General features: G+C 40.6%; 1 protein-coding gene across 6 annotated transcripts in view; it reads left to right on the forward strand.

Annotated features, from left to right (window-relative positions):
• The window catches only part of CPS1 (carbamoyl-phosphate synthase 1), a 189,272-nt gene that overhangs the window by 15,236 nt on the left and 160,478 nt on the right, over window positions 1–13,558 (forward strand). For 4 of the 6 annotated variants that reach the window (XM_042446998.1, XM_042446996.1, XM_042446994.1 and 1 more), the window contains one exon: window positions 11,168–11,277. In XM_042446998.1, the coding sequence (XP_042302932.1) occupies window positions 11,207–11,277 (71 nt within the window). In that variant the 5' untranslated portion in view covers window positions 11,168–11,206. Of the gene's footprint in view, window positions 1–10,797; window positions 11,071–11,167; window positions 11,278–12,472; window positions 12,596–13,558 lie in introns of those variants that run through there. The other 2 variants (XM_042446995.1, XM_042446999.1) reach the window with 2 other exon arrangements.

Here is a 13,558-nt window from a genome sequence, read left to right on the forward strand (position 1 = left end):
GAAGAAGAAGAAGAAGCTTGGTCAGAGAAACCCAGGGCCCAAAAGTTTTATGGCTTCCTTTTTTGACAGTTGATTTGGCTGAGATCACTGAAACCATCTCATCTTCACTGCCCTGATCATACTCACATTGCTGCCTTAGGACTGAAAGTGTAGAACCTGAGAGAGTCCTTATACCAACTTGAGAATTACACCAGACTTACTTTCTTATCATAGTTTTTCAATGACAAGAAAAAAAAAATACCTGGTAGTTTTCCCTGTGTAGTGTGATCCCAGCCTCTCAAAACCATAATGATTATCCTGACTTGGCTTCCCTGAAATAATCATAGGAACGTCAGTGTGTTAAGGATGCAGACAAATCCCAGTTAAAGCCCCCCCCCTCAAACTATACAAATGGAGAAAGCAGTTCATGTCTGTAGTGTATAAAGGTAAAGGTAAAGGTTTTCCCTTGACATGAATGTCTAATCATAACTGATTGTAGGGCTTGGTGCTCATCTCCGTTACTAAGCATAAGAGTCAGAGTTGTCTGAAGACAACTCCGGTGGTCATGTGGCCAGCATGACTGCACCAAATGCTGTTATTTTCCTACCAAAGTGGTACCCTATTATCTACTTGCATTTTAATGCTTTTGAACTGGTAGGTTGGCAGAAGCTGGTAACAGACGGGGTGACAGGAACTCACCCCATCATGCAGTACTGCCAACCTTCTGACCTTACAATTGTCAGAACTGGTGTCTTAACCACTAAGCCACCACATCCCTGTAGTGTATAGATTTACATAATCTTTTCTTGGTTCTTCTGTACGGCTGACTATTTGCTGCTTTGCCCTTGTACTTCAGTCTACTACAGACTCTAATTGGTGAGAATCAGTGTGGTATAGTGGTTTCAGCTTTGGGCTATGACTTTGGAGACCAGGGTTTGAATCCTAGCTCAGCCATGGACACCCACTGGGTGACCCTGGGCAAATAACACTCTCTCAGCCTGAAAGTATGACAATAGCAAATCCCCCTGTGAACTAAAATTCCAAGGATTCGGTAGAATGGAGCCATGGCAGCTGAATTGGTGTCCATGGTGTAAATTCATCCCAAGAGAACCAGGATGATTCAAGTATGTCATTTGCATATTTTGACTCCTACCTGGACACTAAAAAGTTGTCCAGAGTGTTCAGAAGAAAGCAACAAGGAATAAAATCTTGCATTTTATTTGCATGCACGAACTCGTAGTAATAGTATTTTTCTCCCTGCTGTGGGAGAAAATGAATATTCTTCAGAGTAAAATGCATTTTTCGGGGGGGGGGGGGGGAAAGAAAACCCCTGACATGTTTTTCTTCGCAGAATATTTCCTCTGCAAGTCTTGGTAATGTTCAAGTACCAGGAGAAAATTGTAGAAAATTCTCCCTGGCCTATTTTCTTTCCCAGTAGGATTTCCTAATTGTCTGGAAAACCTGTTTTTTGACCTGGGAGTGATGGACATTCTTTCCATCCCCAGCTTTATTTTTTCCTCCCTGAAAAATGTCACAATAAGATATTATTACCTGTTAGCATCAGTTGTACTGTGTTTACAGAGAGATATTTCTGATTATGTCCCTTTTGCCTTTGCAGGTATGTGCTCATGAGATTTACTGGAAAGTGCTGCATTGGATATATTACACATAAATTTGGTCTATGCTGAAAATTCCAGCTCTTGGAGGAATTTTGCCTCTCTGATATTTTTATTTCCCAAACTGGCATATGTCATACATAGAAAATCAAATGAAATAGATCAGTATTGGAATCTGAGAGCAGGTTACCATAAAATACTTCCAGAATCACTGGGCTCCATTGTTTGTCCTCTTCTTTGTTGCTTTCCTCATTAGTTTTCATTGTAAACCCCAGCTGCTGGTAGCAATTCAGTATATGTCTTGAGTGCTACCAGAAGTGGAAGAACATCACTTCCATCTGTAAAGTTTTCTATAAGGAACCAGGCAGTTAGTTACTTATATTAAATTAGCACTGCAGGATCCAGGTTTTCTGATTTTGTGTGTTTTTAATAGCATAGGATCTGCATCCATAATGATCTTGGATAACCATATTTAATTGCATTTTAAACCCTAGGTGTTAGTTCTGCATGTAGAGCAGGGTGCTCACATAAAGTGACTCCCTTCCTAATTTCAGACATAACCCAAATGCCTTAAAAAACGTAATAACAGGGGTTCATTTGGGAAAGGGTCCGCTTCAGTAAAGTCCCACCTTTTGGTGGGGGGGGAATGCAGAAGCTTCTAGTTTTGAAACTGGCTGCGTTTAATACACAGCTGGAGACACTGAATGTACGCGGTGGGGAGATATAAAGAACAATATGAGCAAAGCAATAAATACAGAGCCTGTAACAATGCAGCCTACCAGGCAAAGAAGAGGATTGGGAGATCCATAGAACCCCTAGGAGCAAACTGAAAAATGTAATTAAAGGGAGAGAGAAATATTGAATGCTGCCTTTAAAGACTATTTCAGTCAGCTCTACAAAGACTCTTTCAAAATATTTGAAGTGTGAAGAAAACAAAGCAGAAAATTGCTTCACTGGAAGTGGAAAAGCAGAACAGAGGGAAAGTCCAATCTAAGTAATTCATGTAGTTTTTACAATGACCTCCAAGTATAATTTTAAAGGCATGTGTCCAATGGAGACTTTCTCCTGTTTGATCCCTATTGTGTACTACAAGCATAGTTGGGATTAGATAGATGATTTGTTTCATTTATTTAATTAAATAGTCACTAGATCTTTTGTTGTTCTGTGTCTTCAGGTTGCTTCTGACCCATGGTGACCCTAAGGTGGCCCTATCACTGGGTTTTCTTGGCTAGATTTGCTGGAGCGGGGGGAGGTTGCCATGGCCTTCCTCTGTGATTGAGAATATGTGACTTGCCCCAAGAAGATTACCCCATTCTATTTAAACCGACTTATCCCCGACTGGATAAAATCGTGTTTAAATTTAAAAGCAGATATTATTGCACACAAGTGCAGCTGGGCGAGTGCAACCCATCTGCAGCCTGGACCCTAGCTATGTTTATCCAGCAGCTTTTGAAAAATGGGAGCTTGCGGGAGTTTTAGATCCAGTATTGGTGTCAGTTGGGTCACTGAGGGGAGGACAGTCCAAAACTGGGACAGCATAGTAGCAAAGGCCCATAATGTCCTCACAAAATGCACAGCTCCCACTGGCGGGACCCTCTGTGTCTACATGGCAATACAATATAATTTCTTGAGGACTTTTTTGGAAAATTGGGGTGGGACAGTTTTGCCCCCTTTTGTGTTTTCTTTAAACAATGCAACAATAATGTTTTATTAATGCATCACTAATGACTAATAGCCATCAGACCACTTTTCTTGTTAGTCTCCTTCCTACCTTTCATGCCAATTCACTATTTCTTACAATAATATTTCTAGACTCAGTAAAAGCCAGGATAGCTAGTATCTATACTCTCCAACATAGCACAGATGAGAACTGGGGCATATGTGGCCAAGCAACATCAGAGTGTAGTCAAGATGGCAAAAATTATTAAAGAGGAAGAACTCACAACTTGGGAAAGGCTGTGGCAGTTGCTTTTGTCGGAGCCTACTGGGAAAGGCAAAATCCTCTCTCTTTCCCACCTCCTCCTTGCTGAGTTAATTAAGTGTAACTGCCTGCATTTTTGATTTCAGGTTGCAGTAATAGGTGTAAGCTGAGGACAAAGGGGAAAAGTGGGAGGAGGAGAGAGAAACGGGGTATTTTAAGAAGAGTTAAAAAAGTGGGACAACAGAGGATTAATTGGGACTGTCACTGCCAAATCAGACCAGTTGGAAGGTATGAGGATCCAAGCTTAAAGTTTTGGAATTATACAAGAATGAGAGCCTGAATCTGACAGCGATCAGGCTATATGTCTGTGTATTCTAATATTCTATATTCCAAGTTGTGATTTTCTGGCTATGCCTGGATTCCCAAATGCAAGCCACTCTCACCAACTTTATGTCAGACATTGACTAGCTAAAAACAGGAAACTGGGCACATAAGCAATTGCTGGCTCTCTATTCCATGATAACATCTGATAATATTTTATATGATTTTATGATTAATATGCTGTCTGTGAGAAAGTAATACGTAACAAGCCAAATCTGCTAGCAATTTTGTTTTGATCTTGTTTTCCTAAAACCTAATCTGTGTTACTTATCTGTCTTGAAACTTAGTTGCCTTTATGATTTCTAGATGAAAAGCAGGTTATTGTATAAACATTTTAATCACCCATAGGTCCTTATTACATGCCGTTTAACTGGACTAGCCAAAGTATTGCGACATATCTTTTGTTGTTGCTACCATAAAGTAAAATCGATTAAAATAAACCTGAACTAGTTAATAGTAGCATATATTGTTTTGTCCTACTTTAAACAAGTACCAGTACATTTAGCCACTTTTTAAAAGATAAAACATGAGTTGTTGTTGTTATTATTATTATTATTAAGCTTTATTTATATAGTGATGTAAATTTACACAGCACTGTACATAAAATCATTTAATTAGACGGTTCCCTGCCTTCATGCTTACAATCTTGTTGTTGTTGTTGTGTGCCTACAAGTTGTTTCTGACCTAAGGTGAATCTATTACCGGGTTTTCTTGGCAGAATTTGTCCAGAGGGGGCTTGCCTTTGCCTTCCTCTGAGACTGACAGAGTGATGCTCAAACCACTTCTCCATGCTGGCTCTCTTTTGAGGAGTAGGGGATTTCTATTTCAGCAGAAAAGATTACACAGAAGACATGTTAGCTGTGGGTTGTAAAGAATCCCCACCTCCATGCAGGAGAGGGATCAAGAATTTTTTAATTTCATCTGAAGCTCAAAGTGTACCAATTAGCCCAAGTGGCCTTTTCTAATTGTTCATAAATGTATTTTTTTAAAAATAATGTTTTGCATCAGAAAGCAATAGTAATGTCAGCTCTGGGATTTATGATAATGTCCATACCTGCTCAAACAGTAAAAATAATTGCTCCAGGAGTGCTGTGTAAACAAATCTATTCTTAAATAATGATGATGATACATCAAGAACTGGAAAATGTTCAGCTATTTAGAAATATACACTGCCAGGCTAATGTTCACCTGTGCTGCACGAGGCCCTTGGGCAGAGAAATAATAAGGCCAAATAAGGCAACCTTTTGCTTACTAACACTGCTAAGAATTTGATAGTACTTAACATCCTGGTAGTAGCCATGTTGACAGATAAATATGTGCGCCCTGTGTTCCCACCACTTGCTACTAGGCTCTGCTCTGAAGAATGCCGCCATATAATTAACTGATCAAAATGTGTGGACGTTTTTCTGAGCAAATCATACCCTTTAAAAATATTCTGAGTCCTAAGGGCTGTGCACACCAGCCATAAAGGCTAGCCTTGAGGCGGAGTTGAGGCGTGGCGTCCACACGATGCACATCCCAACTCTGGCCCCAGGGCGTCATGATGCCATGCACCACTCCACATGGCGTGTGGCATCACAGTGCTCCTCTGGTGCTGCATCCACATGACACAGCACCGAAGGAGCACCTTAAAGCTGCGGCACTGCAGCTATTGAGCCCTTTCCAGGTCACAAAAAGGAGCCACTTTTTGTGGCTCCTTTTTGCGCTCTGGAAAGGCCAGATTGGGGCCATGGTGTGTGGTTGCCATGCCCCCAATCCGGCGGAGCTGAAGGTGGCTGCAGACGCAAAAAGCCCCCTCCTCCCTCCTCCCTCTTGCTCTTTCTCTTTTTGGCTGAACTTCTTTGGCTGTTTCCAGTTTCTGCCACTGAACTGCCATGTTCCACCCTGTAAATACCAAACTCCACCTTCTGAATTGCCACATATCTAGCAACCATTCCCCTGAAGGAGAATGTAAGAGCAGCTGCTTTCTGCAACAACTCTGTGTCTTTCTGCATAGCATCATCCATCATTTCATTATACCTCATCTTTGCTCCAAACTGGGACAAGCAGAGTTACAAGCAGAGGTCAGTACTGAAGAAATCCAGAATTAATGCAGTTTGACACTGCTTTAACTACCATATCTCTGTGCTATGAAATTTTAGGTTTGTAGTTTTGTGAGATATTTAACCTTTTTGTCAAAGAGCTCTGGTGCCGCAACAATCTACAAATCCCAGGATTCCATAGAATGGAGCCATGCCAGTTAAAATGGTATCAAACTGCATTCATTCTGCAATGTAGTAGCAGTTCTAGCATTTTTCCACCCAGCTACTTCATGTTTTCCAGTTATATTTAGTTATTTTGGAGCATGCTACTCTTGCAAGTGCCACTTAACCCATAGCACTGTTTCTTCTGCATGGCATAGAGGTAAGGCATTCTCCCAATAAGTTTTCAATGACATTTTAACTCCTGCTTTCATGTTTTATTGTTTGCATTTGTAGTTCTGATTGGTTGTTTTATGGTAAGTCATTTTGGTGTAGAAAGATGAAATAGAAATAATTGGAATCCTTTAAAAAATAAAAAATAAAAATTGGGGACTTCATAAAGGAGGAGGTTATATTTTCCGATACTGTAGGCTATGTTTTTTGCACTGTCAGTCTTATCATTTGCCTAGTTATTATGTGACATCAAGCAGCACATAGCTCAGTGTGAAGGTGAGATTCACCCACCCAACTTCTTTACTCGGATGACACTCTCCCAAGTGTCTCCTGCACTAAAAATCTCTTTTTGATGCCAGCCCTCTGGGTTTCGAACCCCCCCCCCCCCCCCTGGCACCAATTATTCTTTCACGGTCACACACCCACTATCTAATGTGTCCCAAGCTTAAAAGACTTATCTCAATGTTGGTAACGTTTTTAATGTGTTTCTGAAATCACTTCAGACAGCTGCTTGTTGAAAGAAAGTAATAGAGTTATTTACAAGTCAGGCTGAATACAATATCTCTTTTAGTGGATGGTGTTCACAATGAATACAGCGTATAAGTACTTTATTAGTTACGCAGTTTAACAATTTCTTTAGCTTGTCTTTGTAATTGTTTCTTTATAGCTTTATATATGTTTCCTTACAGACTAAGGGCCCAAACAGACAGGCCAAAATAAAGTTGCTTTGGGTCACTTTGGAGGTATGCTGTTTAAATGACACACACATCTTAAGAGGCCAGAAGCTGCACCAAAGCTGCTCTCCAGTCCTTAGGACTGGAGCATGGCTTTGGAATGGCTTCTGCACTCTTAGGATGCATGCATAATTTAAACAGCACACGCCCAAAGTGACCCGAAGCAGCTTTATTTTGGCCTGTCTGTTCGCAACCTTTATTAAACTTTTGTATTGTATGCATTGTAAACTACTTAGGGAGTGCTTAAGTGCACTGATAAGCAGCATAGAAATGTACCTGCTATTGCTTGCTATTTCTGTATTGTATAACCCTTTTGGTTACCTGTGACTGCACTAGTCTCTAAACACTATGTCTCCTACAGGACACTATAACAATGTAATTAAGGACACCCTTCATCCCTTTCTTGGGTACTTAAAGCCCTTACTAACTGCCCCTCACAGGAGCCTGAGCTAACCTGAAGGGCTCTTGATCCCTCAGGGCACACTAAACATCAACCTCTTTCAAATCTGCTCCTCCCTCTTACTGTATATACTAACTTCTGGGAGCAGCTTCCACCTTTTCCTGGCTTTGCCAAGGTACTAATCTGCTTGTTGTCTCCAGACTCAGCAATGATAGAGAACCAGGATAATAACACATTTGTAATGATTTTCTGATCAACAGATGATTTTGTATACGTTTCAAGTCCTAAATGTGTAGGCTCACACATCAATAAGAAGTGACTCACAATATTAGCCCGAATTGGGGGGGGGGGGGGAATAAAGCAAGATTTATTTTGCCTGAGGAGGTTTTCTGAGTAAACACAATCTTACCCACCTCCGTTAAGTAGGCATTCTAATGACTGTAATTTGTGCCAGCCCATAATGAACATAGCATTCCATTCCTAGCAAGGAAGGATAGGCCTGTCTGGGTATGGATGCTGCTGTCAGTGTTAAAGTTAACAACTGGCTGCAATAGAGAAGGAAACAAACAAGAAACCTTACTAGACATTTAAGAGGAATAGCCAGTCAATTACTTCAAGAAACGTTTTGTTGTTTGAGAATAATGTGCTCTGGTAATGTATTAGCTTATACAGTGGGCCCTTGGTATCCTCTGGGATTTGGTTCCAGGACCCACATGGATACCAAAATGCAAGGATTCTCAAGTCCCATTAAATACAGTGGTGTAGTGAAATGATGTCCCTTATATAAAACAGCAAATCAAGGTTTGCCTTTTGGAATTTATACATATATATTTTAAAATATTTTCAAGCCATAGATGCTTGAATCTGTGGATAAAAAAACTTGATGGATATGGAGGGCTGACTGTACATCTAGCAGACTCCTGGAAAGAGAATGCCATTTGATTCCCTAAACTATACTCACAAATAGGATCACTGACCTGGTTTGGAATAATAAAGATGCCCATGTCGCTATACAGTTGACTCCCAACTTTTGTGGGGGTTAGGGTCACTCCTTCCATGAAAGTGTCCAAACCATGAAAACAAGTCCTTTATTTTTTTTTAACTTGAGAGAACACTTTTCTAGGCATCTGTAAGTCCTCCAGCCTGAATTTCTATTGAAGCTGACCATAGAATCATGCTGGCGCACCTAGAGAGAACATATTTTTCAGTGACAAGAAAAAATACAGTGATCCAGCAATAATCAAATCTGTAAATGCTTAACCAGCAAATGAGAAGGGTTGAAATATTTCAGAGGAAGGAAGGAAATGTGAAAACCACCCTTTGAGTGTTCCTTACCTAAGAAAACCCAACAAAATTCATGGGATCACAGTAAGTCCACAGGTGACCTGAAGGGGCACACACACACTATGTTGCTGTGAAAGATAGCAGCAGGGACAAATGGCTGCAGTTCAGTGCAAGGACTGTTTACAGCATGTAAGAAGATCGTTTTTTGTATGTGGTAAAACTGCTAAATTTGTTAAGCGGTAGCACAGTAAGCTGTTCTACATAGTTATGTTTTGCGTGTGCTCTTCAGCTGTTTTAATGAAATTTTTATTTACTTTCTTGTAATAATTTTTTTAAAAGGAAAAGATTTCTGAAATGTATCAGATTCAGTAAAATATTTTGAGTACTTTGAGTTTGGTTTGTCTTATTTTTTTTTTCTTTGGCCATCTGTGCATCTCCCCTTCATGTGGTTTTTGTCTTATTGTGATTTGAAATATAAGAAAAGTTTACTTTCTAAATTCATAAATATTTTTCAAATTAGTCCAAAATAACAAAAACAAACAAACAAACAAACAACACTTGCTATTAAAAACGAAACAGTCCTTCCAATGGAACACTGATTCTCTAAAATCTGGAGCCATTCGTGCATTTTCTTAGCAAAAAAGTAATAATAATATTATGTTAGGCTAACTGGAAAACTTTCTCACAACATGTCTCTAATGAGTAGCAACCTAGAAAGCAAACTAAGTGAAACTAAATTCATTTGTTTGGATAGATAGATATTGGTGTCAACAGGTTTGTAGTCAAAATGGAGCCACCAAAAAAGAAAGAAAGAAAGAGAGAGAGAGAGGAAGGAAGGAAAGAAGGAAGGAAAGAAGGAAGGAAGGAAGGAAGGAAGGAAGGAACACTATGTTCAAATTATGAAATACTTAGGCAAAAATAAGTCACCCACCCCCTGGGGAGAAAAATTAAATGGTACCAGAATGAGAAATGTTTGAGAAAGCAATGGAAGTGGGGAAATGGAATGGAATATCCTGGAATCAGCATTCTGGTTGGAACCCTGAACATGAATCCCACTTCTTAAGATCATCTGGGTAAAACAGAAAAAGAGTTACACCATTCAATGGCCCTTGTGGTCTTTTCCAACTCTATGATTCAGTCTATGAGCCAGACTCTATTCTGATCTTGAATGGCAGTAACTCTGCAGGGTTTCAAGTAGGAATCTTCCTGAGCTCTGCTTGTAAATCCTGGTACAGTGGTACCTCGGGATACGAATTACCCAGCTTACGAATTTTTCGGGATACGAAAAAATCCCATAGGGATTTATTGTTTCGGCTTACGAAGGTTTTTTCGGGTTACGAAAAAACCCCGGCGCTGTTTTAAATGGAAAGGCCGCCACCGGAGGGCAGCAGAGAGCTATTTATTTCCATTAGCGCCTATGGCAATTCGGGTTACGAAGGTTTTTCGGGTTACGAAATTAGCCGCGGAACGAATTAATTTCGTAACCCGAGGGAGCACTGTACTACTGTATATTGTAGTTCTAGTACTAAAATCTGATGAGCTCCTCAGCAGGTAGGGTTTCAGGAAATGACCTACATTTCAGCCTTCTGTCCAGGAGGAATTCCAAAATGTCCTCTATTTTAAGCAAGACTGAGGAGCATGAATTTATCTTCTACACTGGTACCCCGGGTTACGAAATTAATTCGTTCCGCCGCCGCTTTCGTAACCCGGGATACTTCGTAAGCCGAATAGCCCATAGGCGCTAATGGGGAAAAAGCCGCGGCTCTGCCGCGGCTCCATTGAAAATAGCGCCGAGGTTTTTTCGTAACCCGAAAAAACCTTCGTAAGCCGAAACAATAAATCCCTATGGGATTTTTTCGTATCCCGAAAATTTCGTAACCTGGGTATTTCGTAACCCGGGGGACCAGTGTATTTTGCAATGGCCTATGCTTTATTGAATATTCTACATTTTACAATGCCTTGTGCTCCTTTGCAGTTATGACATCTGGTCGCCCTGACAATAGGTGGCAGCAAAGATACTGTCCATTCCTAAACCTTCACTCTATTTCTGCCTTACTGTTTTGGGAGGCCTTTACAGAGAATTGTTGTGCCAGAACTGTTGCAAGAGGCCATTAGTACAAAAAAGCCATGTGCTATTGCAGTGGCAGTGTTCAGCGTTGGCCACTGGCCAGTGCAACAGGGCTCTTAACTGGGCCGCAGGAAGTTGTGTGGTCTATTTAAGAGAATTTTACTGGCCATATTACCCATATTATCTAAGACAAATGCATGAAAAACTTTCTGTACCAAGCTACCATAGAGAAGATGGAAATGTGAATAAGTGCAGAATGAAGGAAGTTTGCAGGTTTAGAAACCAGAGACATAGGCCAGTATTATGCAAAATAATTTTCATATATGTCAGTATGTAAATGCTTAATCTCATGAACTTTTGCCCTTCCCAGGCACAAACTGCCAACTTGGTGCTGGAAGATGGAACCAAGATGAAGGGCTACTCGTTTGGCCATCCATCCTCTACAGCTGGAGAAGTGGTATTCAATACTGGCCTTGCTGGGTAAGGAGAACAACATAATTTCTTTGTCATGTCTAGGAATTGGCTCTCATATTGTAGTGATGATAAAATACTGCCCATTTTTATTTCACCAAATGGCTTGCCAAATCAATTTGATTTTTTTTAAATGTTTGCCTTTTTTGTGATTTCACTCTGCAGTTCAAGCTGTTGACAAATCTTCCTGATCCCCATGCCTGTCTTTCTGCAGTCTTTCCCAAGAACAGGGCTCTACAAATGTTCAGATTTAAGGCTGGTACACACTGGTGGTGAAATGCCACCCCTCTTTGCTGCACACCATTGCTTCAGCAACCAAATCATGGGGCAACGATGCACAGCAAAAAAGAAGCTGCTTAGAGTGGCTTCTTTTTTGCAGCATCGCAAGCAGAAAGGGACACCATGATGCCACTTCCTGCCAGAGACATCTGGTCGCTGTTTGGCAGCGTCATCATCACAGCAGCCCCTGTGTGGATGGGAGGCCACCATGATGCTGGCATCCATACAGACTAGGGTTCTGGAGCATGCGGTTACTGCGTGCTCTGGAACCTTAGAATCGGCGCCACCTACGCCGCTTCCTGCCCATGTGTCCTTTGGCCTTAGTTGCCAAAATTGTTCTTATTAACCGTTGGGAATGTAATAAATTTCTCTGAAAACATGCAAGATGCCTTTCTTTTTCCCCTTGGCAAGTGGTAGCCAGTTTCTCCATGAAGAGGAAAGGCTAATAACAAAGCTGGCATTGTTTCCTATCACTCTAAGTTACATTAGATACCTTTTTGTAAACTGAAAAAAAAATAACACACCCCTTCCTTGCAAGCCCAACATAGCCCAATAAGCATTGTTTTTCAAACGTCTTTCTATCACTCCCAAAGAAACCTGCTATATATTTTTTCCTGTTTCCTTGCAGAAGCGCTATTTCACAAATCAGAGGTGGTGTGCAAAGCATTTCTTTTCTTCCTTCCTTCTTGATTTGGAAACACTGAGTGAGTGAGTGAGTGAGTGAGTGAGTGAGTGAGTGAGTGAGTGACATAGAAGCAAATGGGCCTGGTGGATAGGGAATGCTGCAGAGACAGAGAGACTGGAAGAAATAAGGGGTCTTCTGTCTTATGCATATGTCCAAGGCAAAATTCCTGTGTGATGATTTGAGATTTCACATTGGAAATTTAGGCTGATCAGTTTCAAGAAGCCACTGTGTGGTATAGTATTGGATTACATTGCAAGAGAATTTAGGCTTTTGTTGTTAACTGCCCTTAAGCTGAACATGACTCATGGTGACACTGTGGATGAGACATTTCCAGGATCCCATGCCTTCAACTGCCTTGCACAGGTACTGTAAATTGAGGCCTGTGAACTCCATAATTGAGTCTATCCATCTGAAGTGTGGGCTGCCTCTCTTTCTATGGCCTTTTACCTTCCCAAGCATTATTGTCTTTTCTAATGAGTCTTTCCTTCTCATAATGTGGCCAAAGTGCGAGAGCCTCAATTTTGTCATCTTGGCTTCCAGGGAGAGTTCGGACTTGATCTGCTCAAGGACCCATTTGTTTGTATGTTTTGGCTGCCCATGGTATCCTCAGCACTCTTCTCCAGAAGCAGGTCTCAAATGAGTTGTTTTTCCTCCTGTCTGCTTTTCCAAGTATTAGATTCAGCTAGGAAACTTTTTGAATGGCATAGGGCCTAACCAAACTGACAGGGCCACTGTGAAAATTAAAAGGACAGTGGAAGAGGTCCATGGGGAGAAGGAGCGGACTAGGATAAAAATATAAAGAAATACATAAAACTGCCAATATTACATAAATTACTAAATTGCAGTTGCAATGAAAAGTGCACATGTTCACACACACAAAATGTGGATATTAGGCTAAGAAAAGTTTCTGTTAGTACAATTGAAAGCTTTTGGCCTGAACTTCAAAGATATGTACGAGGAGGAGAATTTCTCTTGGGATCTTAGTTGGGGAGCATCTGTTTTTGATTATTCCATCCTACTGGTATTTAAATAAACACCCTAGGTGTATTGGCTAACTACACAATTTAACACAAAATGTTATTTAGCCTTAACATTTGTCTCTTTCTTTTTCTCTATGATTCCCTTTATACACACTAGCTTATAACTCTGCATTTCTTAATGTAACTATAAAGTGCTCTTATCAGTTATCATAATCACCATATAATTAGTCACATTCTATTGTAACTAGACAAATAAGAATATTTCTGAGGGATCATATGTGAGGACAGGTCTCGTAATGGAGATAGAAAAGAGACAAAAATAGTCTTACACTACTGCTTCCTACTT

This window comes from Sceloporus undulatus, chromosome 1, assembly GCF_019175285.1.
Source record: "Sceloporus undulatus isolate JIND9_A2432 ecotype Alabama chromosome 1, SceUnd_v1.1, whole genome shotgun sequence".
Classification (NCBI taxonomy): Eukaryota; Metazoa; Chordata; class Lepidosauria; order Squamata; family Phrynosomatidae; genus Sceloporus; species Sceloporus undulatus.